Source organism: Neophocaena asiaeorientalis, unplaced genomic scaffold (assembly GCF_003031525.2).
Source record: "Neophocaena asiaeorientalis asiaeorientalis breed wild unplaced genomic scaffold, Neophocaena_asiaeorientalis_V1.1 scaffold484, whole genome shotgun sequence".
Lineage (NCBI taxonomy): Eukaryota > Metazoa > Chordata > Mammalia > Artiodactyla > Phocoenidae > Neophocaena > Neophocaena asiaeorientalis.
The window spans coordinates 2,122,123-2,148,556 of NW_020171830.1; the positions used below are offsets into that span (position 1 = coordinate 2,122,123).

At 34.5% G+C, this 26,434-nt stretch overlaps 1 protein-coding gene across 2 annotated transcripts in view; it reads right to left on the reverse strand.

Moving 5' to 3' along the window:
* ADK (adenosine kinase) overlaps positions 1-26,434 on the reverse strand; it is a 485,627-nt gene that overhangs the window by 298,133 nt on the left and 161,060 nt on the right. For both annotated transcript variants that reach the window (XM_024741096.1, XM_024741087.1), the window contains exon 4: positions 6,969-7,047. In XM_024741096.1, the coding sequence (XP_024596864.1) occupies positions 6,969-7,047 (79 nt within the window). The remainder of the gene's footprint in view (positions 1-6,968; positions 7,048-26,434) is intronic.

The following is a 26,434-nucleotide window of genomic DNA, read 5'->3' on the forward strand; positions in this document are numbered from 1 at the left end:
GGAGGATGGAGATATAAAGGGGCACAGTGTTTATGCCACTGAAACTCAGTTGGTACTATTCAAACTAGGTTGTTATAAGTTTAGAATGTTAATTGTAATCCCCATATTCACCAAGAAAATAACTAAAACACATACAAAAAAGTAAATAAGATGGGAATCAAAATGGTATACTACCAAAAATTTAAAAATATAAACAAATGAGTACTTGTCATGGACAAACTGTGTCCTCCCAAAACTCATAAGTTGAAGCCCTAACCTCCAAGATTTCAGAATGCAACTATATTTGGAGATTGGGGCTTTAAAGGAGTCATTAAGTTAAAATGAGGCATTTATGTTAGGCCCTAATCCAATCTAACTGGTGTCTTTATAAGAATTAATAGGAACATACACAGAGACACGAAGCGTATGCACAGAAGAACAAATATTTGAAGAAGCAGCAAGAGAAGAAAGGACCCTGAAGAAACCATAGTAGCCAACACCTTGATCTTAGACTTCTAAGCTTCCTTGATCTGTGAGAAAATTAATTTCTCTTGTTTAAGCCACCCAGTCCATGGTTATTATTTCAGTACTTAACTGAAATTATATACTATTCTGTATTATTTCCTTTACTGTTACATAAGTGCTATTATTTAAATGAAACAATATGAATAATTAACAAGTGGCAATTAGTAATAATTAAAAGAAGGACTAACTAAACAGTGTATGTATGGGAAAACTTAACAATCATTTCTTTTGTTTAAATAAATATGGCAACTCATTTTAATTTTTTAAAACTCTTTTTACGTATTTAAATTTCTATAGGCCATATTGTATGTTCTTAACGTACATAAATATAAGATTTTTAAAAAGAAGAGTAAGTACAGTTGGATTAAACAGATGTTACCAAAATTTAGAAAAAAATAACAATGACGTGTTCCTTTTTGTCCCATGAAATAAAAGAATATTTTAACTCTGTGTGTTTCCCTTCCAATAATACTTCTTTGAACTGATTAAAACCATAGGATACCTTCTTTAATGTGTGGTAAAACTGAATATAGTTAAAAGTAAGTTTCACTTTGACTTATGGCTCTGCTGTTATCTCCACATTCTTGGTGTCAGTCCAACATGATGACATCAAGCTAAACATTCTTTCAACAAAAGCATTTGAGCATGGAATACTTAGAATTTTATTTACTAGCAATAGCAGGCATTTAGATATACAAGAATTAGTTTCTAGCTCTACAAAATATTCACCTACCTTGAATCTATCTAAATTCTTGTTTTGGTATTCCAACTGCTTATTCAATCATGTCCTTTGCATTTACAGATTCATTACATATACTATCCATGCCTAAAATGAACATTATTTCAAAATACTCCAAACCACAATGGTGATTGCAATTTCTGTTATCAAAGTTGGAGTCCAAGTAACTTACAGTTTTAGTAAAGACATTGAGAAAGCCCTATTTAAGTTGGCTGCCCTTCTATAGTAAACTTTTTCCCCTCTTGAGATATAAAGCAGTCATATTACACAAAAATGAATCATTTGTTTGTTATATGAGTTTTTCCTAGCCTCCTTATGGCCTCTTCAAATATCATCAAACACTTTTGGAGAAATGGCATATAAATTTTTGTTTTACTGTAATCTTTCTCTGCATTCTCATCTTCAATGTATTGCCACATTAGATAAGGACATTCTTCTTGTCTCACATTCTAAAAATATTATACTGCAGGACATATTTTCTAGGTCCAGCAACAATTATAGCCATCTTTTAGGCACATGTCCAAGGAGGCTATCTCTTTCCATTTTTTTTAAATCAAAAATCACATTAAGTGCATCTGTACATTTTTAAAAAACTGAAAAGTGACCAAAAATGTTCACCATGAAAGCATCAATATCATAGGTAAGCAAATCACATCCCTTTTTTTTTTAGCAGTGTTGTATACAAGGTGTGCAGGATATTGAGAAGATAAAATATTTTCATTAATAAGTTTACACTGAATAGAATTTGTCAAAATTTAAATTTGCACTGTCTGTCAAGTATGTAGATGAGAAAAGTCTAGAAATTATATTTGGAAATGATATCAACAATACTGCTTTATGTTGCCTGTGGTTTCATTAAAATCTTCAAAAACATGTTTTAACAAATTAAATTATCTAAGAGCTAATGGGAACATTTTCTTGTTGACATGATTTGTCACATCACTTGATATATCAAAGTATGATTGTTGGTAAGATCTGACAGAATGAGCTCTACATTGTCAATGTTAACCTTTACTCTTCATATGACTTCCAGTTCTTCTTTCATAGAGGTGATGATTTTTGCCAAGTAACATTCTCTTTCAATGTTTCAGCATATTTTTCCATAGCTACCATGACAGTTATTGTTGTTAAACTACCGAACAAGGAAAAATTGATCTAAACCTGGTGTGATGTGGGGAAATTATCTTAAAGCCCTGGTAGACTCCAAGTATCAATACATACATAAGCAAACTATCCCAGAGGACACAGAATGGAAAGGGCCTACCAACCAAATTAAGATGTTTAACACAGATGTATCCATTTAAAACACACAAGAAGCAAGGGAGAGAGTTGGAGTAAGTTAACACACAGGGTGCAAACAAGTATAAGGACCACACTGCCTGAATGTTCAAACGTCATCTGCTTTTCACCTCATCTGCCTTCCCTGATGATGATGGTATCATTATGAGAACAAGGCCACAGTTTGAGCAAGGGGGCCTACAGACAGGAGTCCCTGGGAGATATTAAAAATCAGGAACACTTTGGAAAAGAGCCTGAACAGCCATGGCTTTATTTGCCTTTCCTGGGTTATATGTATGTGGAGGTTAGAATGAGAACACAGTAAGTTTCACTAATGAGTGATCTTTGGAGAAGTAAGCCTAGTGGTATATGATCATAATACGGTCTTTCCATCTCTTTCTCTGTATCAGTAATACTCTTGTTTGTTACAACACAGGTTTTCTTTATTCTGTCTTTAGCAGTCTTACAGGTTACAAACTTACTTGCTATTTATATTTAACAAATTGTATCAACTTTGCCTGTTTCCCAAGCTACTTGTTTATTTACTATCTATACTTAAAATATCCTATGAGTTTTGCCTCAGTCTTAAAACCTACCAGGTTACTATCTATGAATTTCATCTACCTTGTTATTATTCTTGTCTTTACAGAAGAACTGAACTATTTTCAAAATACCTGTAACAAAAATCACGTATTACAGGTGGCATATGCTAACAAAAAACATATAGAATTAAATGGTTTATGGGGAATTCCCTGGCGGTCCAACAGTTAAAGAGTTTGCCTTCCAATGCAGGGGGTGCAGGTTCAATCCCTGGTCTGGGAGCTAGGATCCCACATGCCTTGCACCCAATAAACCAAAACATAAAACAGAAGCAATATTTTAACAAATTCAGTAACAACTTTAAAAATGGTCCACATCAAAAAATTAAAAAAATGGTTTATGAATACTTTGATGATGACTGAATTCTTACTCTTATTCTTGGCCCTAATTTTAGATCTACAGTTCACAGCACCTAGCATACATCCAGTTAGTGTAGCTACACTGAACTGGTATTTGTTGTGCAGTATTTGCTTCTTCAGTAACCTAGAGTGATAGAGAAAATGGAAGACTGTAATCCAGTTGTTCTCAGAGGTGAAGGAGAACATAAATAAATAAGAAAAGAAGACAAAACCCCAAAATCAAGCAATCAAGTACATTAACAGAAAACAAAAACCAGAACCTTCCCGGATGGGCTGTCCCTGGATAGACTTCTTAAACAGCGTAAAGCTCAACCTCATTCATTCACCACAATAGATTCAAGCAAGATTATATCAAGATTGTTCACTCTAAGGCTCTAAATATTTTATCACATTTTACTTAAAATTTAGATGACATAGCTTATGTTACCAGCTACTACCTAGCACAATGACTAGCACATAGCAAATGCCCAACAAATATCTGTTTTATGTACAAAGGAATCAGTTCTTCCTGTTAATAACTGCCAAGGAAAATCTGAAGAATTCTCCTTCTAAAGAAAAGTACTTCTAAAGGAATGTTTTTCAAAACTCTGTGGTTACCCGAGTCATAAATTATAACTGGGCAATTATGTAGTTGAATCATCAATCAGATGTAAAAGAAAAGCCCTCTCAAAATAGTAGGGGAACTAAAAACCCAAACAAGATGTTCAACTAAAGACTACATTGAAATAAGTATTTTTATGTGAATGAGAGCCAAAAAACTGGTTGTTCTGTCCATGAATGGGTAAATTTACATTCTGTTAAGATGAAGAAAATTCATAAAAATGGGGGGGGAAAAGGCCCTTTCAAAACTTTCCAAACTTTCTTTTGGAAAGTAGGATACGGACTTCCCTGGTGGTGCAGGGAAGAGTTTGCCTGCCAATGCAGGGGACACGAGTTCGAGCCCTGGTCGGGGAAGATCCCACATGCCATGGAGCAACTAAGCCCGTGTGCCACAACTGCTGAGCCGGCACTCTAGAGCCCGCAAGCCACAATTGCTGAGCCCACGTGCCACAACTACTGAAGCCCGTATGCCTAGAGCCCGTGCTCTGCAACAAGAGAAGCCACTGCAATGAGAAGCCTGCGCACTGCAATGAAGAGTAGCCCCCGCTCACCGCAACTAGAGAAAGCCCGTGCACTGCCACTGGAGAAAGCCTGTGCGCAGCAACGAAGACCAACACCGCCAAAAAAAATTAATAAATAAATAAATTAATTAAAACAAAAAGAAGCATAATTTTTTAAAACATTCATTATCTCATAAATCCTTACAACTTCCACCTGCAATAAGCATTAACCTCCATTTACAGATGAAAGGCCCATAAAAGTTGCTCGTGCTTTCATAGCCAATAAAGTGACAAAGCTTGAACTCAAACCCAGTTCTAATGGACTCCCATGGCCCCAAGAGCAAGCCCATGCTTTTGACTTGTTATGTCGCCTCATTGATTATTGAATAAACAAATGAAATCCGTAACTTGAATCAAGTTGATATCACTCCCTTTTGAAGCATTCCTAGAATCTATTTTCGATTTATTTTTTAAATGTAGTAAAACAGATATATACAAAATTTACCTTTTTAATCATTTTAAAGCATATAGTACATTTGCATTGTTGTACAACGATCACCACTATTTATCTCTACAACTCTTTTCATCTTGTAAAACTGAAACGCTATGCCCATTAAGCAATAACTCTTCATTTCCCCCTCCCACAACTCCTGGCAACCACCATTCTACTTCCCATCTCTATGAATTTGATTAACCTAGGTACCTCATATAACTGGAATCATCATCATTAGTCCTTCTGTGACTGGGTTATTTCACTTAGTATATATGCTCAAGATTCACCCATATTGTAGTATGTGGTAGAATTTCCTTATTTTTTAAGGTTGAAAAATATACCATTGTGTGCATATATCACATTTTGTTTATCCATTCATTCACTGAAGGACATTTGGGTTGCTTCCACATTTTAGCTATTGTGAATATAATGCTGCTATGAACATGGGTTTACATGTATGTCTTCCACACCCTGCTTTCAATTCTTTTGGGTATATAACTTGTCTTAGTCTGCCCAGGCTGCCATAACAAAATATTATAGACTGCATGGCTTGAACAACAAAAAAAATTTTTTTGGAGGCTGGAAAATCCAAGACTAAGATACAGTTGATTTGGTTCCTGGAGAACCGAACACTCACCCTACTACCCTACCTCCACATGAAGACACAGTGAGAAGGCAGCCATCTACAAGCCAGGAAGGAGCCCTCACGAGAAACCAAACCTGACAGCACCTTCTTCTTAGATGGCATCAGCCTCCAAAACTGTAATAAAATAAATTTCTGTTGTTGAAGCTAACCAGTCAGTGGTATTTTGTTACGGCAGCCTGAGGAAACTAATACAGAAGTAAACTGTCTTTGTTCCATTAACCTGAGCTCACAAAGTGACCAGCGGAATGTTAAACAAACAAACAAACAAAATCAGCTGACAAATACAAAGACCTCATCTCCTCAGGCCACTACACACAATATTTTACAACCTACAATATTTTAATACTATGATTAAATTTGAGCTTTGGAAGTATGCAGGATAATTACACAGTGTAAGTCTAAATCTAATAAAAGTTAGTTTAAAAAACTAGAAATTGTTCAACCTTTGTTTGTCAATTTTCCACTTCTCTGGCCCATAATCACAATTCAAAGGGAAAGCATTAATCAATAAAAAATCAAAATGACCTGAGTCCATCAGAGTTGACCTTTGACTGCAGTTAGTGGGATTTTGAGCTAGTTTACAAATCGTAGAGGCAAGAACCAGAAGTTTGTAAAGCTTTTTCATGTCCTTCATAATTGGAACTTTAAATAGAACACTAACGCTCACACTTAAAATTAGGTCACCCTGGTAACTTGTAGAGTATACGTCAAAATGAGTTTATCCAATTACCTTCTGGAAGACGTATATAGATATAGACACAGATACATAAATTTACACATACATACATACAACTATATAGATATATAGGTATATATGTATTTATATATACAACAAGAAAACTTATAGTATCTTGTTGTAAGAATTCCATTCTAAGTATTATATGAAATGCAGAAGCCATAAAGTTTAACTATATTAAAAAAAACTAAGAACTTTGGAAAAGTAAAAGACATGATAAGCAGAGTTAAAGTACAAATGACAAATAAGGAATACTTCGAATTTATAGAATAAAAAAGAATACTATCTATGAAATATGCAGAATTTCTACAAATCAATAACATGAAATATAAAATAATAATCAAAGGATTCCACAGGAAATTAAGAAGAAATGTAAATGAATAATAAACATTCAAAACCAACAGAAATATTCTATAGCAACAAAATATAGATTGGAATTATTATGCACAATGACCAAAAGTCTAGAATCATTCTGAATCCATTTCTTTATCACCTTTAAAATAATTAACCAACCTGGGCCACTTTAATTGAATTCTGGGTAGAGCCACCAGCATGATATTCAACTTTGAATTTTTTTACAAGTTCATCAAACCTAAAAGGAAATCACAGTAGAAAAAAGTAAGTTAGCATTTGTCAGTTGTCACAATGCAAATTTTTCTGATTAGAAGTTCGTTAAATCACATTTAGTGAAACTTTCTGAACTACATAATTATGTTGAATAAATGAATTAAAATGTTGTATAAAAAACAACTTTGCTAAATTTCCATACTTAAGAAATTTTTTCCACAGTGTACAACTATAAGAATTTAAAATATATAGGCTGACCATAATTAGCCATTAAACTAAACAGAAGGTAAAAATAACTTCATAAATTATTATTTATAAGCAATGCATATTTTCCTATATTAAGTACTGAACTCTAAAATCCTTACAAATGTATATTCTAATAAGTTCTAAAAGTTTTAGATATCATAAAGGCTATTACTTTATAACTTAAAGAATTGGGAAATTACATTGGGTTGTATGATTCTAGGAAAGTTGCTTAGTGACACAATTTCTGTATCTGCCAAATATAGGGACAGAGAGAGATGAACTAAACCTTTGATACTTCATTACTTTGGCATCTGATAAAAGCTAGAGAACTTCTCTTCAGGAAAATACATATACTAACTATACATAAAACTTTTCATACAAGATGAACCATATAAACCCCTAGAATTACACATACCCAGACAACGGGCTATGGATACTGATTCTAATAAGTCTCAAACTACATAGCATTTTAATAATCCAGATCATAAGTCAATATTCCCTACTACATGTCTCTAACATGTTAGATGCTGTCGGAGATAACCAAAGGGCATACGTATACACTTTAATTTCAAAGAATTTACGACCTTGGAGGGACAAAAGGATGAATACACATGAAAAAGAAAAATTTTAAATACCAAGTTATCAGCGAACAAAATGTATGCAACGTAGACAGCAAGTGCTACAGAAGATCAGTCAATGAAGAGAGAGATTGGGATGTGAATAGAGTATTCAAAAAAGATGCCAGTCTTGGAAAGTATTTTCAAAACTTTAAATTTTTAAGTATGGAAGTAGATCTTTTTACTCAAATTAAACATTTCACAGAACTTCAAAATATAAAAAGAGATAAATACAGAAATGGTTACATTAGGAGTAGGAAAAACACAGTTATTATACCCACTTCCATACTTCCAATTGCCTTCAGATCCCATCTATAAAACCCTGAGATGCCAATAAACACAATTAGCAAACCTGCCAAAATGCTAACAGCAGTATTTGTATACCACTAATAATATTCACCTAATACTAACAGGAGAGAAAACAAAGTACACAGTCCCAGATGCAGATAGGTGGCTAGTTGCGGTAGTTTAGGAAATGTTCTCTTCTAATTACTTTCTGAACTATGTAACAACTAAGAGTGATATGAGAGATTGGAGGAGAGGAAGAATGAATAGACAAAGTAAACATACAGTGATCAACTGCCATGTCCGTTTGAGGCCATTCCACTTTCAAAAGCCAATTTCTCCAAAAAGATATGTCCCCCCAGAACCTGTGAATGTAATCTTATTTGAAAAAAGGGTCTTTGCAGACATAATTAAGTTCAGGATCTTCAGGTAAGATCCTCCCTCCTGAATTACCCAGGTGAATCCTAAATCCAATGCCAGGTCTTCTTACAATGGACAAAAGAGAAGACAGAGAGGAAAAGACCAGGTGAAGATGGAGACAGAGATTGGAGTGATATGGCCATATGCCAAGGAAGCCAAGGAATGCCAACACCCACCAAAAGCTGGAAGAGGTAAGGAAGGATTCTCCCCTAGGCTGGTCACAAGGAGTGCAACCATGCTATCACCTTGATTTCAGACTTCTGCCTCCCAAGAATACTGAGAGAATAAATTTCTAATGTAGGCCACCCAGTTTGTTGTTGCTACAGCAACACCATCCTTTCTCACTTTCTCAAGAACTTTCCTTAAGTTATAGTCTTCTGCGTTCCATCATCATTAATTTCTTCCAGTGACTAAGAATCAAATAACTATAATACTTCGGGAAGAACTAGATGGGCCTAAATTTATTATAGCTACTAAAATTACAGTAAACCAACTATATACTCTATTGTTTACTTAGTTTTTGTTATCAAATTCTACCAGCACCATCCAACAGAACTTTCTGACTCCAGTGGGAATGTTCTGTATCTGTGCGTCCAGTTTGACAGCCACTAGCCACACGTGGCCATTGAACGCTTGAAAGGTGGCTAGTATGACTGATGAGTTTTATTTTAAATAAAATTTTAAATTTTATTTAACTTTATTAACTTAAATTTGAGTATCTATAACCTCAAGGCTAGCCGCTACCTTACTGGACCAATATGGTTCTAGACTATTACGGTTTAAAAAGAACACTAGCGGGCTTCCCTGGCGGCGCAGTGGTTGAGAGTCCGCCTGCCGATGAAGGGGACGCAGGTTCGTGCCCAGGTCCGGGAAGATCCCACATGCCATGGAGCGGCTGGGCCCGTGAGCCACGGCTCCTGAGCCTGCGTGTCCAGAGCCTGTGCTCCGCAGCGGGAGAGGCCACAACAGTGAGAGGCTCGCGTACCACAAAAAATAAAAAATAAATAAAAAGAACACTAGCTTTGCAAGACGGTCTAGAGAAAAAGGATTATGTGACCAAATAAGCGTAGGAAATGTGTGTACTCTATTTCCATCTTGAATTTTCATAGTGCATATCAGCATATTAAAGGCACTGAGATATCTGAAACAAAGAAACCTGTCTGACTATTATTCAGTTTTTCTAAAACTTACAGGATTTCAGAACCCTCTGATGTTTTAGGGTGAGGTTCCACAGCTAACATTTACATAATATTTATTATGTGTGCTAAAAGTTATTGTTTTAAACATTTTATCCAAATCATCATTTTTTAAAATGCTCACAACTTTATGAGGTGGGTACTATTAGCTCCTATATTTTTCAATTTTTTTTTCAATAAATACCTGCATACTTCAGTACAACACAATCCACAGTTAGTTGAATCCACGGATGTAAAACCACGGACACTGAAGGCAGACTGTAAAAGTTATGTGAAGGTCTTCCACTGCGAGTTGTTCAGGCAGGATAGAAGGGGAAGAAGGATGTCAACACACCAATCCCCCACCCCTCTGTGGAAAAACCTGGGGACAGTTATCTCTGCCTCAAAAATAAAGGAATTGATAAATGACTCACCCAAAGGCAGGATGCTAAAGCAGTTTGGATAAAGTCAGGACTCAAACCCTAATTCTTTTGATTCCACATACTGTGATCTCTAACCAAACACAAACTTTTCCCCACACTTAAAGACCTGTAAACTATATTTATTGAAAAAAAAATCCACTTATTAAGTGGATCCAACACAGTTCAACCTATGTTGTTCAAGGGTCAACTGTAAACATGATCAATTTTAAAACTAAAAGGGATAAACAGAATGCCTTTATTTAACAAACAAGGAAAGTGAGTCATAAAGTATTTGAGCAGACTGTCCAACAAAGGTCATATACAACTCACTGGTTAGTCAAATTCAGAACTGCAGTCTCAGAATTACTTGTTAATTACAAACACATAGAAATCAGTGTATTTCTCCTCATTCCAGTCAACTAAGAGTTTTCTACAGAAACCAACATTTTGCTTATTAATATTATCTCTAAAATTCATTCAAGGGGTATAAAAATTATAGAACCTCACATTTCAAGATGGTAGAGGAAGCATATGCTTGCTTCCCCTTCCAAATCTGACTGAATGTCCAAAAATATGTTTTTTATATATGAAAATGAACAAAAGTATAACAGCACCACAAATCAAGGAAAGATGCCACACACAGACAACGAATTTGAGAAATAACAAATTCTAATTTAACAGAAAGCTAATGTAACAGAATTGACAAAGCAGTGACAGGAGACATAACAGTAAGAGCAATTTCTTTAAATACTACATTTGGTACACGAGGGTAGCTGCCCAACTACTCCTACCTTACCCACAAGAGTCAGATCTGTTTAAATGCTCTAACCTGTCATGAAAAAGTCCTCTTTCATCTAGCAACTGTGGGGATTCCTCGCCTGCCTTTTTCTTTTTTTTTTGATAACAGCTTTATTGATATATAATTCACATATCATACAATTCAACCACATGAAGTCTACAATCTGATCATTTAAAATATATTTATACTTCTGTAACCATCATCACTATCAATTTTAGAATATTTTCATTAACTCAAAAAGAAATTCCATACCCTTTAGCTATCAAAACCCAATCTTACATCATCTTCCCCCGACCTAAACAAACACTAATTTACTTTCTATCTTCTGTATTTCTACTTATTCTGGACATTTTACAGAAATGGAATAATACATATGTGTATGGCATTGTTGACTGGATTCTTTCACTTAGCATAATGTTATCATGATTCATATATGCTACAGCATATATAAGTACTTTATTCCTCTTTATTGCTGAATAACATTCCACTATAGATATACCATATTTTGTTTATCCCTTCATCCAACAATGGACACTTGGGTTGCTTTCATCTTTTGGCTATTGGAAATAATGCTGCTATGAACATTCATGTACAAGGTTTTGTGTAGATATAACATTTTCATTTCTGTTGGGTATATAGGTAGGAGTAGAACTACTGGGTCAAATGGTAACCCTAAGTCTAACTTTTTGAGGAACTCTCACACTGTTTTTCACTTTCTGCCTAGTTTTTTCTCAGAGACAATTCGGGGAAACCTACCTGCCTAGTTATATGACAAAAGAACAATTAGAGAATAAGAGAGTTGCTATAAATTAACTTTACCACCATTGAATTTTTAAAATTAATAGTTGAATCAATGACCTAAGCAATTAAAATGGACACAGATTTTAAAAAGATGAAGAGAACGAAACTGAAATTAAGAAAACTACCCAGAAATTGGATCAAAAATGTAAGAGATGAAAAGTATGAAAGAAAACTTAAAAGGAACAGAGAATGAATTAGATGGTCCAAGATCCATTTAACATGAATGACAGAAAAGGAGAACAGAGATAATAAAGGGTAAGAAAGAAACACTAGGAAAAAAAGAAGTCGTCAAAAGAGAAAAAAAGATATATATATATATATATAATATTCAGATATCTCTCAACACCAAGCAATTACACTTGGAAGTAGGGACTGGAATCCACACTTGGACATACCTTGTTAAATTTCAGAACTCTCATATTAAGAGAAAACCTTAAAAGCTTCTGGGGTGAAAAATAACACACTACATAAAAAGGAATAAGAATCAGAATAACATCAGACTTAATACAGGAAGCTAAAAGACAAAGAACTACTATATTCTATGCTGGTGTATAAATCAGAAAGAAACATAAGGGGGAATTCCCTGATGGTCCAAGGGTTATGACTTGGTGCTTTCACTGCTGAGGGCCCGGGTTCAATCTCTGGTCGGGGAACTAAGAAACTAACATCCCACAAGCCCTGCAGCACGGCCAAGAAAGAAAGAAAGGAAAGGAGAAAGGGAGGAAGAAAAAAAATTGCATGGAGTTTAAAAAAAAACGGAAAAAGTGACAACTGTGTATGACTTTGGAAAAGTGTAAGTATTTTGAAAGAAACTTAAATGAGGGACTATTATATTTTTTTCATGTAAAATTCTCCCCTACATAGTCCAAATTTTAATAACAAAGGATTGTATTTTCTCTTCTAGGAGTTGATTCAATCACACTACTTTGTTCTACAGAGAAAAATATCTACCTAGTTATTCAGTAATGATGTTTTGTTTGGTTTTCAACTTTTGAATCTATGCAGAGATAAAATATGTAACATTTAATTATACTTATAAAACAGAATGTAAAAACATCATCTATAACACTGACTTTTTTTTTTTTTAACACTGACATTTTGAAGATGGAAGAATGGAGAGATGAAAAGTTTTCTTATTTTTATTCCTTCATTTGAAAAGAGTCCACAAGTATCTCGTGTTAATGACCAACTTTTTAAAAAGAGGCTTTAAGTAAACTGTTTAAAGTCATAAAGTCACGGGACTCCCCTGGTAGTGCAGTGGTTAAGAATCCGCCTGCCAATTCAGGGGACACTGGTTTGAGCCCTGCTCCGGGAAGAGCCCACAAGATTTTTTTTTAATTAAAAAAAAAAAAACCTGTTAGTGTTTGCCCCTGTATGGAGTGGAGAAGAAGGGAAGGTTTTTTAAAATTCTTTCTTCATTTTTAGTTCAGTTTTAATTTTTATAAATTTCTTAAAGGTACCTGAAATAAATATACAATTTTAAAATAGTATTTTGAAATTCAGCACTTGTGTAACTACCATGACCATCACCATTACCAAAGACTGACAGACAAATAGACAGACAACTATGTGTGTGTGTGTGTGTGTGTGTGTGTGTGTGTGTGGAGAGAGAGAGAGAGAGAGAAGGAGAGGGGGGGCTCTTTATTCTGACTCATTGATCCATATGCCTACCCCTGCAAAAATTCCATTTCTGTTTAGATATTATTGTTTTATCAGTCTTAATGGAAGGACAAGTGCTCTCTTCATGTTCTTCACGAGTGCTCTATTCTTGGCCCTCTTGGACCTCCACATAAATGCACAACTAGATGTCCATTTCCAAAAAATAACTTGTCAGAATTTTGACTAGGATTGCAATTATACACACACACACACACACACACACACACACACACACAAGGAAAAGTGATATCTTTCCAATATTAAATTGTCCACTTGTAGCCGACATGGTGCACAACTAAGATCCACGAAGCAAGCCCCCGCCCCCAACAACTGTCCAATCCATGATTACGGTATATACCACAGTATAGTTATTTAGGTCTTTAACACCTATTAGTTTCATAATTTGTGCCATAAATCCTGCTCATCTCTTATAGTCACGACTTTATGCTTCCTACGTTTTAACAGTACTGTAAATGATATTTGTTTAAACCTAATTTTTATTTGTTGCTGGTATTTAGAAATATATAGTCTTTACATCAATTTTTTTAATCCAATCAAGTTGCCAACATCTCTAATTAATAGCAATGATTCTTCTGTTTTTGCCATACATATATAGTCATAATTTGTGAATAAGGAAAAAAATGTTTTCTCCTCTTTTCCTGCCTTAGTGCAGACACTAGAACCTCCAGCATAATATGCACAGAGAATAAATAGCAGTGAGAATCAATGGGCAAATCAGTCTTATTCCAAATTTTGGCCTAATAAATCCTGATGAATTCTGATGAATGATAGGGTAAGTCCATTTCAGAAAACTGGAAGTCTTAGAGAAAAATGCTTAATTTTTCACTTTGATTTATTTTTACTGTGTGTATGCATTGCTTCTACTAAAGAGTTAAATATTTTTAAATGTTGTAGACTTATACTACTGATAGATATTCATATATTTCAATTTAGAAATATTAAGTAACCAAAACATATGCACAATATAATCCAAGAAAAGTGCAATATATATATGTATACTGCAAACAAAATTATCCAATATAGATGTGTAGTAAAAAGGACCTGAAAGACTACAACCAAGGTGTTAACAGTGGTTCACTCCAAAGTACAAGCAATTACGGATCTTATATACATTTGTTTTGATTGTGTAATAAGCATATAAATTGTTTTCTAATAAAAACATTTTAAAATCTACTTCATCTTATAATGGAAGAAAAGAGCAACTTTCCATACAATTATATAAATAGAACTATATACAGAACAAACCACAGAGCAGAGAAATAAGTGTTTCTGAATGAAAGAGGTAGGGAAAGTTTAACATTTGAACAATAATTTGACAAATAAGGGAGAAAAAATATTCAATGGTAGGGGTAAAACGAAAACATATTCAGAAAATAAGTAACAGGTAATGTAGGTAAAATAGTAAAAACTGACAAAACTCTCTGTGCCAGGCTAATCAATTTAGACATTCTTCAGTAGGCAACTAGGAATTTTTAACATCTGTTTACTAATAGTGTGAAAGGCAGATTTTTTTTTTTTTTAAATGATGATAGCACTCTTCTGAGGACAGGGTAGAATAAAAAGAGGCAGATCGCCAATCTTTGGAAAAGTTCATACCTAAGATCAGATGCTGAGTTAAGGGGCTACCGGGAAGTGATCAAGCTAAGGAATCATTTCTGAAGTTTAAGACATCAGATGTGATAAATAACTGGAGGTGAAAGATGTGGCAGAGGGAAAACAATTCTGAGACTTCTACTTCGGATTATCAGTTCGATGGTGTTAGGAAATACAGAAGAGAAGAAAAATCATATTTAAAAAAAAGGGAACTCCTAAGTAGTTGATTATCAAACCCAGAAAATTTTCTGTTAACAGAACTAACTGCATTGAGGAAAATTTTATTTTCTTTAATCTCTTGCATGGATTCGGCACATTTTTTCTCTACACACTTTTCTAGTTGATACAAAATCTCTGGTTTGTGTATGAATGGTCCACATTATCTGTGTCAAAACCATCAGTGTACACAGTGGAAAATGCTAGGAAAAGATGAAGGACTGTGTATATTTAATGAAAGAACAAAAAAGTTCAGGCTAAAACATTAATAAGCCTCAAAACCATGATTACAGCTTTGCAGGGATATAATCAATTATATAAAAACCTTATTTTCTAAGTTGTTTAGTGATGACAGAGTTTATGATATCTTTATAATTTGCAGGGAACTTCTATATATTTCCAGTATGTGATTTTTTCTATAGGGAGAGATGTGTGGCAATTTTAGTACTTTATAGATACATTCTTACTTTCTCCATTTGGTTGAGCTTCTCTGTCGGAATGGAGTTGGCATATCAAACACCTCAATCAAAAAACACAACTGGGACTTCCTTGTTGGCACAGTGGTTAAGAATCTACCTGCCAATGCACGGGACACAGGTTTGTTCCCTGGTCCAGAAAAATCCCACATGCCGTGGAGCAACTAAGCCCATGCGCCACAACTAATGAGCCTGCACTCTAGAGCCCACGTGCTGCAACTACTTAAGCCCGTGTGCCTAGAGCCTGTGCTCTGCAACAAGAGAAGCCATCACAAGGAGAAGCCCATGCACCGAAACGAAGAAGAGTCCCCGCACCGCAACGAAGAAGAGCCCCCGCTCGCCGCAACTAGAGAAAACCCGTGTTCAGAAAATAAGACCCAATGCAACCAAAAACAAACAAACAAAAACACAATTGAAAGAACAGTAGCTGATACATTTTCCTACCAGCAATCTGGTAGGATTTATGAAGCTCAAATTAATAAAGTATGCAGCTTTTATGATGCTAAAAAATTCCAGAGCAACGTTACTTAAATAAAATGCCAGAGAAAACTGGATTCAGTGCTTATCAAACTTCTGCATGAGAGTTTGCAGTTGACAGAAGCAAACAAAGAATAGGAACAACAAATTTGATAACAAAAATATTTAAAGCATTTCTAAATAAAAGCAAAATCAAATTAAAAACTAGAAATATAAAGGATAAAACCTGTTTAACAAATATGAAAAATAGTTATCTTTACCCAAAAGATTTTAAAAATATTTTAATTATCATTTTATATATTTTAACATTTACTTTTAATGAATTTATTGATTCAATATTTTTAAAATACTATTTTAATATTCTCATATGAGAAAAAGAAACTATTATGGCTCATATAAATGGAAAAATGAACAATAAACAAAAGAAAAGTGATAAATGTTGAAGAAGAATCAGCTCTGTTCACTAGTAATCAAAAACATGTAAACAGATTTCTGCAGATTAAATTGGTTTGAGCATAAACTATTAATACTCAGCATTACTAGAGATGTGAAAAAGCTGATATAACCATACAGTGTTAGTGACAGAACTCTTTTGGAAGGTAATTTAGCAATACATATCAAGAATCACAAAAATTTTTATATACTATTATCATAAAAATCCATTTCTAGGACTCTACCCTAAGGAAGTAATCCAAATCATAAATAATGCTATATGTAAGAGCTGAACATATTACCATAAGATATAATAAAGTTTAAAACAAAATATTCAAAAATAGTGGAATGATTAAATTATAATGATTATCATTGGACAAAATATAATATAGTTCATATTATAATTGTTTATATGCTGTACTATTCTAGGAAGGAATTCTGGCAGCTTATGATGATACAATTAAAATAGAGTGAATGAATAAACAAATGTATGAAAATGACATTGAAAATATAGGTAGCAAATTAAGATAAAGTCGAAAGAACACAAAATGTAACAAATGAACATTTGTAGTTTATGAAAACCAAAATATAATAAGGGATGTTCTTATATTTACTGTTCAAAGAGATTATCAGAACATAAAAAGGTATTCAACATGTTCAGTATTTTTCGTTAGAATTTAACAAAAATGAACAGAAGAACTGCATTAACAGCCCATCAGCATTTTAGACATAAGCCTTTTCCTTTTCGATATTTTCTACAATTTGATCATGTATTTATATTCATTTTAAAATGGAAATATTTTTATTAAAGAAAACTTTTAAATAAAGATGAATGTCACTGGAATGTAGTTCAGAATTTCTTGGAAGACTAACCTTATGGAAAAAGCAGAAAGCAATATACCATATACTTATAAAGAATTTTTAATACTTGTGCTGATAGTATATAGGAGAATTGAAATTCTAAGTAATGCTTTCCACTCTCATATCACATATTATTAAATACTTTATAAGCAATTGATAATTCTTGACAATAATATGAAAGCTATCTATATATCTGTTTTGTTTCTGAGAAGAAAAGTAAAATACAAGAGAGTGGAGAAGATTTCAAACACTAATGTGGTAGGGAAAGCAATGACTAAATACTAGTCTTTTAATCCTAGTTTAGTATTAGACCATACCTCAGAATGGTAGTATGCACAGAAAAGGTATCATATGAAAATGATCGAACATGAAAATTTAAAGTCTATTAAACGATAGCACACAATATCAAAAAAACAACCCAATCAAAAAATGGGTGGAAGACCTAAATAGACATTTCTCCAAAGAAGACATACAGATGGCCAACAAACACATGAAAAGATGCTCATCATATTAGAGAAATGCAAATCAAAACAGTGAGGTATCACCTCACACCAGTCAGCATGGCCATCATCAAAAAATCTACAACAATAAATGCTGGAGACAGGGTGGAGAAAAGGGAACCCTTTTGCACTGTTGGTGGAAATGTAAATTGATACAGTCACTATGGAGAACAGTATGGAGGGTCCTTAAAAAACTAAAAATAGAACTACCATATGACCCAACAATCCCACTCCCAGGCATATACTCGAGAAAACCACAATTCAAAAAGACACATGCACCCCAATATTCATTGCAGCACTATTTACAATAGCCAGGACATGGAAACAACCTAAATATCCATCAACAGAGGAATGGATAAAGAAGATGTGGTACATATACACAGTAGAATATTACTCAGCCATTAAAAGGAATGAAATTGGGTCATTTGCAGAGATGTGGATGGACCTAGAGACTGTCATACAGAGTAAAATAAGAAAGAGAAAAACAAATATCATATGTTAACACATATATGTGGAATCTAGAAAAATGGTATAGATGATCTTATTTGCAAAGCAGAAATAAAGACAGACATAGAAAATAAACGTATGGATACCAAGCGGGGGTGGGGTGAGATGAAATGGGATATTAGGATTGACATATATACACTATTGATACTATGTATAATAAAGAGATAACTAATGAGAACATAACTGTATAGCACAGGGAACTCTACTCAATGCTCTGTAGTGACCTAAACGCGAAGGAAAACTAGAAAAAGAGGGTATATATGTATATGTATAGCTGATTCAAGTTCCTGTGCAGAAGAAACAAATAGGACATTGTTAAGCAGCTAAGCTCCAAAACAAAATTTTTTAAAAGAATGTGTATATATATATATATATATGTATAACTGAGTCACTTTGCTATACAGTAGAAATTAACACAACATTGTAAATCAACTATACTTCAATAAAATAAATTGAAAAAAAAGATAGCACAGACTTCTGATAAAAATAATACTACTACTGATGATCATAAGCATGCTACTCACAGCAGCAAGAGCTTCTAATTGTGGAACAGGTGGGTAGTGACTAAATGACCAAAGTAAACATAGGCAAGCTAATATAATCCATCCTTAGCTAACATAATCCATCCTTTAGCATAAAAGCCATTTTGGCATTTAAGTCAAGCCACAAGTATTAATGGAAATAAATGCAGGATAGTATATACTACAAAGAGATTCACCTTTTTAAAAACAGTAATTATTATACTAACTACAACATGGTCAGATAGGTTATGGGAAAGTCAATAACTGAAATATTTAATGGAAGAGAATTATGATGCTATACTGAAGACAGCATCTACATTTTGCTGCTTGTTAACATAGTGTACTGTTCGTTTCATAAAATTTCCAACTAGTTTCTACTTTACAAAGTTTGAGTGAGGAACAAACAGTGAATGATTTTTCAATGAGTTGTAAGAAGTAAACACAAGCAAAGTCTAACATAATATATCCAATGTGATATATTATGTTCTGCTCAGAAAATTTAGCACTCAAGAATAAAGAATACCCGCCACACACAAGTACAGAAAATCAGGAGTGTGAAGAGTAAGGAGAACAGTACTTGTTGGAAGATGATACTATAACAATGCATATTCACTATACCTTAGAAAAACAATCACAGTACTATTAATTCCATTGACTGTGACCCACACATAAGGATATGAATGAAAAACTAAGTCTTATTCCTGTAATCTGGGGATCAAACATCATCTAGTTCAATTTGTAAGATCTAAAGAAAGTTTTAGAAAGTAGGGCATTTTTAATTCGTATCATTGCTCGGTTTTTAAGTTAAGAAATTTCTTCCAAATATACCTCTTTTTTAACTCTAAATAAATTACCCAATCAATGATGTAAACTGGTATGACAAATGGCAAAGATATAAATGTGAGAATTTTAAAAGAAAACTTTAGAAATATAAACTTTTTATTCTCTAACATTCCTAAAAAAAGTGACTTACCAAGCAATGATATTTTTCATATTATATAATATTAATTCCTGACAAGTCTGACAACCTATGCTCAGTCTGAATATGTCATAGTGAACCTAGCAACTAAGGGTGCTAAAGCAGCGTTCATAATTCATAATGACTTAAACAGTACTGACCTACCATTTCAAAAATATACTTACTGTTATAAAAATACTTTTCAACATTTATTATAAATATTAACTTTGAGAAGTATATACTATCCAGAATACATAAAGAACTCTCAAAATTCAATAATGAGAAAACAATCCAATAAAAAATTGGGCAAAAGATTAATAGAAACATTTCCAAAGAAAGGATACAGACAGCAAATAAGCATAGATTCTAACATCACAGTCATTAGGGAAATCCAAATTAAAACCATAAGGAGACACAGCTATTAGAATGGCTTTAATAAAAATAACAATACTAAGTGCTGACAAGGGTGCAGCATAACTGAAACTCACACATTGCTGACAGAAATGAAAAATGGCTACAGTCTCTTCAGAAAACAATTCGGCAATTTCTAAAAAAAGTTAAACATATACTTACCAGCTGACTCAAGTACGTGACTGTTTATAACAGTCCTATTTATAATCATCAAACTCTTGAAATAACCCAAACGTCCATCAGTTAGTGAATGGATGAACTAATTGTGGTACATCCACACATTCAAGAACATGGGTGGATCTCAAAAGTATCATGCCATGTGAAAGAAGCCAGACGTAAAAACAATATGATCCTATCTATTTGACATTCTGGATAAGGCAAGGCTTATAGGGACAGAAATCAGAGTAGTGATTATCAGGAACTGAAATCAGAGAGGAGAAATTGACTACAAAGAAGTATGAGTTTGGAGGACAACAGAAATGTCCTAATTTGGTGATAGTTACACAACGGTATACATTTGTTAAAACTCATAGAATATAAAACCAGTGAGTTTTACTCTATGTTAAGTATATCTCAATATACCTCAATAAACCTGACTTATTTAAAAAAAAAAAAAATTTCCCTGGGGGCGCACTGGTTAAGAATCCGCCTGCCGGGCTTCCCTGGTGGCGCAGTGGTTGAGAGTCCGCCTGCCGATGCAGGGGACACAGGTTCGTGCCCCGGTCTGGGAAGATCCCACATGCCACGGAGTGGCTAGGCCCGTGAGCCATGGCCACTGAGCCTGCGCGTCCAGAGCCTGTGCTCCGCAACGGGAGAGGCCACAACAGAGAGAGGCCCGCGGACCGCCAAAAAAAAAAAAAAAAAAACCCCGCCTGCCAATGCAGGGAACACAGGTTCAAGCCCTGCTCCAGGAAGATCCCACATGCCGTGGAGCAACTAAGCCTGTGCACCACAACGACTGAGCCTGCGCTCTAGAGCCCACGGGCTACAACTACTGAGCTCACATGCTGCAACTACTGAGCCCACGTGCTGCAACTACTGAAATCTGCATGCCTAGAGCAAGTGCTCCGCAACAAGAGAAGCCACTGCAATGAGAAGCCCACGCACCGCGACAAAGAGTAGCCCCCGCTCGCCACAACTAGAGAAAGCCCACTCACAGCAACAAAGATCCAACACAGCCATAAATAAACAAACAAATAAATAAATAAAATTTAAAACTAAGTAATAATTAAAAAAAGAACATACCATCTAGGGGGGCACCAAAGGAAATTGCCCAAAACTCTCTCTCTTCAACAATGAGATCCCTTGCTCTAAGGATCAGGACAGGGTTCAGTGGCTTTCCCAGGCAAGCCACTTGAAGGGCAAAAAGGGAAATCTAACTGGAATGGATTGGGGATGGCGCACTGACTGGTGAGAGGGCCTGTCTGATCCTACTCCATGTTTAAAACACAGGTCTGGAACATGTGTTGGACTTTTTCTTTTCAGGAATGACTGGGTCTGTTCTTGAACTATATTCTCCACATCTCTCCCTTCTTTTTCATAGGCTCTTAAGGCCCTCCACCCTCCACCCCTGCTCTCCAGAGGTAAAGATGTACAGGAGTAAGTAAGAGCTTGCTCTATTGCAACATGATGTTTCTTCCAATACTTATAAGAAATCTGAGTTCTTAGTATGATCCGTCTCCTAGCAATTCTGAAGTGCAGGTTACGTGTGATTCTATTTGTGTACATTGTTTTAAGAAGAATGAGTAAATTCACCTTCCTTATCCTCTAAGCCCAGTTAAATGATTTTTGATGAATTTCTCACAATTAGTAAGTGGCAGACTCAGGACTAGGAGATCCATCCAAAAATTAAGAAAAAATTAAAATCATGTAAAATAAAAATAAGAGTATTTAGAATAAAACACCTTGTGGCCCAAAACTAAATGAATTACTTTTTAATAAAAAGGCAGCTGGGGGCTTGTTTTTAAGATGCATCCAGAAAATCATTCTAAAAAGCCAGAAAAATAAAAGGAAGAATGATAAGGGAAAAAATAATGGGAGAGAAGAAATTAAAGAAAAGAAATAGCTCCTTAAATTTTAATGTGTAATTTTTCTAGTTAACTGATATTAAACAAATGAGAAAGATTTCATGATTCTACCCTAATGTAGGACCAATCATCCTTAAGCAAAAGAAAAATAAAAGTTCTTATAAGTAAAATATAAGAAAGAATATCAATAGGAAAGTGTCCATAAAACCATCATTTATAGCTTCTAGTTCTATCTTAGGGTAATTGCTTCCCACTTTCACAGTAACTACAGCCTCTTTTACCCCAGTCTTGGAGGGAAAAAAGAGAGAGAGAGCTCATCGTACATCATAAGATAAAGGAGATCTCACATTGTGCTAACAGCATGGCACAGAAACCAAACATCAACGATTTTGAAAACTTCATAAAGAAGACATATTAGGGATAAGACACAAGTAAAATCTTTAGAGTAAAACTCAAAAAATTTAACTTCCTTAAGAAAGCATTCATAACTGCCAAGTAGGGTTTTTGATGAAGTTCTTTCCTAAACTTCTCATCTAAACAAATAATAAATGAAAAAACATCAGTAATTCTAAACAGGTTATACTTATTAAGACCAAATGTTAATAGAATAACACAGGGGGAAAAAAATCCATAGGCAAATAGAAAGATTCAAAGCTTTGAAATCTTTTACCACAAATGTTTAGTGAGGTTCAAAAAAATTCACTTAAATGTCAGTTTGATAAAAGCCAAAAGAACATTTCCCACATGTGTTTATATTTAAGCATATTTTTAAAAGATGGAAAAAGTAACAGTCATTCAAAACCAGGGTTAAGCTATTAGTTCATAAGGATTGTAATTTAAAGGTATTTCTCCAACCTCTAATTTTATTTTCTTTGATAAGAAAGCAGTTTTAAGCATGTGTTGCTTAGATAAGTCCTTATTCAATTCTAAAATGTTTTAGTTTTTAATTATTCCCATTTATAACTCTGAAGATGAAGATTTTTGCACATGAAATAATTAAATATACTGTTGAAAAGTACTTTGTACATAAGTATAGATGATTAAGATAAAATGAATTATTCCTAAATTCAGATGTACAGCATATGTATTAAGTTTCTACTCATTATAAAAACACACAACAAAATTTCACTAAACCAAAGTATAATTTTCATTAAACAGTAAAACTGCTTGATATTTACTATTAAACTATAAAAGAAATAGCCACATATAAGGAAAAGAGAAATACTGTAAGACAGTGTTTCTCAAAATGAGATGAATAGTCTCTTGATAAACGTAGAATGTCATCCATATGTCCACAGGAAGTTCCAAAACACAAATTATACTTTTTCCCTTCTTCACTGCTTTGGTTTTGGCTGTTATTTCTATCACAGAATACATGGTTTGTAATGGGCCTTAGTTACTCTGATTGAAAAATTCTATAAACATATGTAACAGATATGGATAGTATTCAAGCAATAATTAATCATTTTTCTCTACACAACTATAAAAAATATCATTCATGGGCTTCCCTGGTGGTGCGGTGGTTGAGAGTCCGCCTGCCGATGCAGGGGACGCGGGTTCGTGCCCCAGTCCGGGAAGATCCCACATGCCGCGGAGAGGCTGAGCCCGTGAGCCATGGCTGCTGGGCCTGCGTGTCCAGAGCCTGTGCTCCGTAACGGGAGAGGCCACAACAGTGAGAGGCCCGCGTACCGCAGAAAAAAAAAATATATATATATCACTCATCAGAAACACTCAAACATTTAAATCTTTTATCCAAACATAACATATAGAACTTTTGATTCTGATTACCATATAGTGGGTCATAAGCAGCACTCCTACTAACAACAACTAGAAAAGTCATGCAAATTATAAATCATTAAAGGTAGAAAAGATCTATGGAAGCAACGAGCACCAAATGAATAAATTTCCAGGGAGGTTAGAACTGTTCAAAGGGTAGGCCAGCACTGGTAGCTGTCTGCCTGACCTGTCCAAATTTGTACTCAGCAGCATGAGGCTAGAAAGTCTAAATTTGACATTTCAGGGACCTCAAACACACAGCTGGTTTGTCCCATAACACATCTGCTGAATTCTGAAAATCAAATGTAAGCTAAGAGGGTTAACCCAAATCACCTAAAAACCAGAAAGTTTGCCCAGTCTGGCAGTGCTTACAAAACAAAGGCCAAGAGCAAAGGAACTAAAAACATGATTGGCAAGAAATGAAATCCCTAGGAAGAGTGGAGAATAAAAACTAAGACACTCTTCTGCTGGGGACTGGGAGAGGACATGAATCTATCCTGGTTATATCTAGAAGCTTAAAATTCAGACTTTGGGTTTAGCATAACAATGGTATGGAGGTGGAGGGCAAGGGGGTTAAAAAAAAGTTGGAATTTTAGTTATTACATAGTACTAAAGTGATAAAATTGGAAACTGAGTGTCTAAAACAAAATGTCATATGGTTACCAAAAGGGAAAGGGGGTGGAGGGATAAATTAGGAGGTTGGGATTATTATATACACACTATTATTAATAAAATAGATAACTAACAAAGATATACTGTATAGCACAGGGAACTATACTCAATATTTTTTAATAACCTATGAGGGAAAAGAGCCTGGAAAAGAATATATGTATTAGTGAATCACTGTCCTGTACTGGTGAAACTAACCTGACATTGTAAATCAACTACACTTCAGTTTTTAAAAAACAAATTTTATAATGTCAGTCTCCCACTTGAGCTATTTGCCAAATTTTGAAGGTGTGCTGGACAGAAGGATGAGGAATTAAGCTAGAAACCTCTGAAGGCAGCTCTGGTGGACTGTTTCACACAGCTGATGCGACAAAGACCCCAGTGGTCTAAACTAAGAGTCCTAGAGAGTCAAGCTCTAGAAACAGAGGCAAACAGTGTAGACTGAATCTATCAAAACCAAAAATCAACTTTGACCTAGCTTTAATCCTTAACTTTATTAAGGTGATCAGCTCTCCTGTCACTCCACATCAGCCTTGTATACAAAAAGGTGAACACTCTGGTAGAATATACAATCTGAAGGATCAACAGTTCTTATGTAAAGTGTCTGGCAAACAATAACAACTGATAGTTATGGAAAGAGGCAAAATAATTTGATTAAAAATAAAACAAAACTAGAAAACGTTTTCAAAATGATTTAGATACTGGAAGTAAAGAAAAGAATGCATAAACTAGATGAAAAAATGGAGAATTTCAACAGAGGATTAAAATTATAAAAAAGAGTAAACATCTAGAACTGAATAATTTGATATGAGTTTAAGAATTTATTAAGTTTAAATCTAGAATATTCTCTCTATATCTTCCTATTACTTAGCCCCAGACAAGTCTCAGTCATGGAAGTTTGTGGCAGAACAGGGAAAATAAAGCCCCGGCTCTCTGGCTAGAGGACCAAAGAGGAGAACTCCAAGGAACCAAAACTACTAAAACTCTTGAAATATCTGGAAAAAAAGAAAGACTCAGCAAAGAAATACAAGATGTAAAGAAGACCAAATAAAAATTAAATAAGTGAAAATTTAAAACTCACTAGATGGACTCAAAAGCAAAATGGAGAAGACAGAACTAAAACTCAGTATGCTTGAAGACAGATCAATAAAAATGTTACAGTCTGAACAACAGAGAGAAAAATGATTTTTTAACATGAACAAATACTCAGATACCTATGAAATAATACTAAAAGATCTAACATTTATGTTACCAGAGAGTGTCAGGAGAAGAGAAAAAATGCAGCGCAGAAAAAAGTTTTGAAGAAATAACATCTTATTATTAAAACTTCCCAAATTTGATTAAAGACACACTCTTACAGGCTTAAGAAGCTCAAAAACCCCAAATATTATAAAGCCAAAGAAATCCATGCCCAGACAAATGAGAAGAACCCAGAGCGTGGAACTAGGTGGAATATCAGTATTTAAGAGGAAAAGGAGGAAGGAAGGAAGGAAGGAAAGGAGGGAGGGAGGGAGGAGAGGGGAGGAGAGGGGAGGGGAAGGGA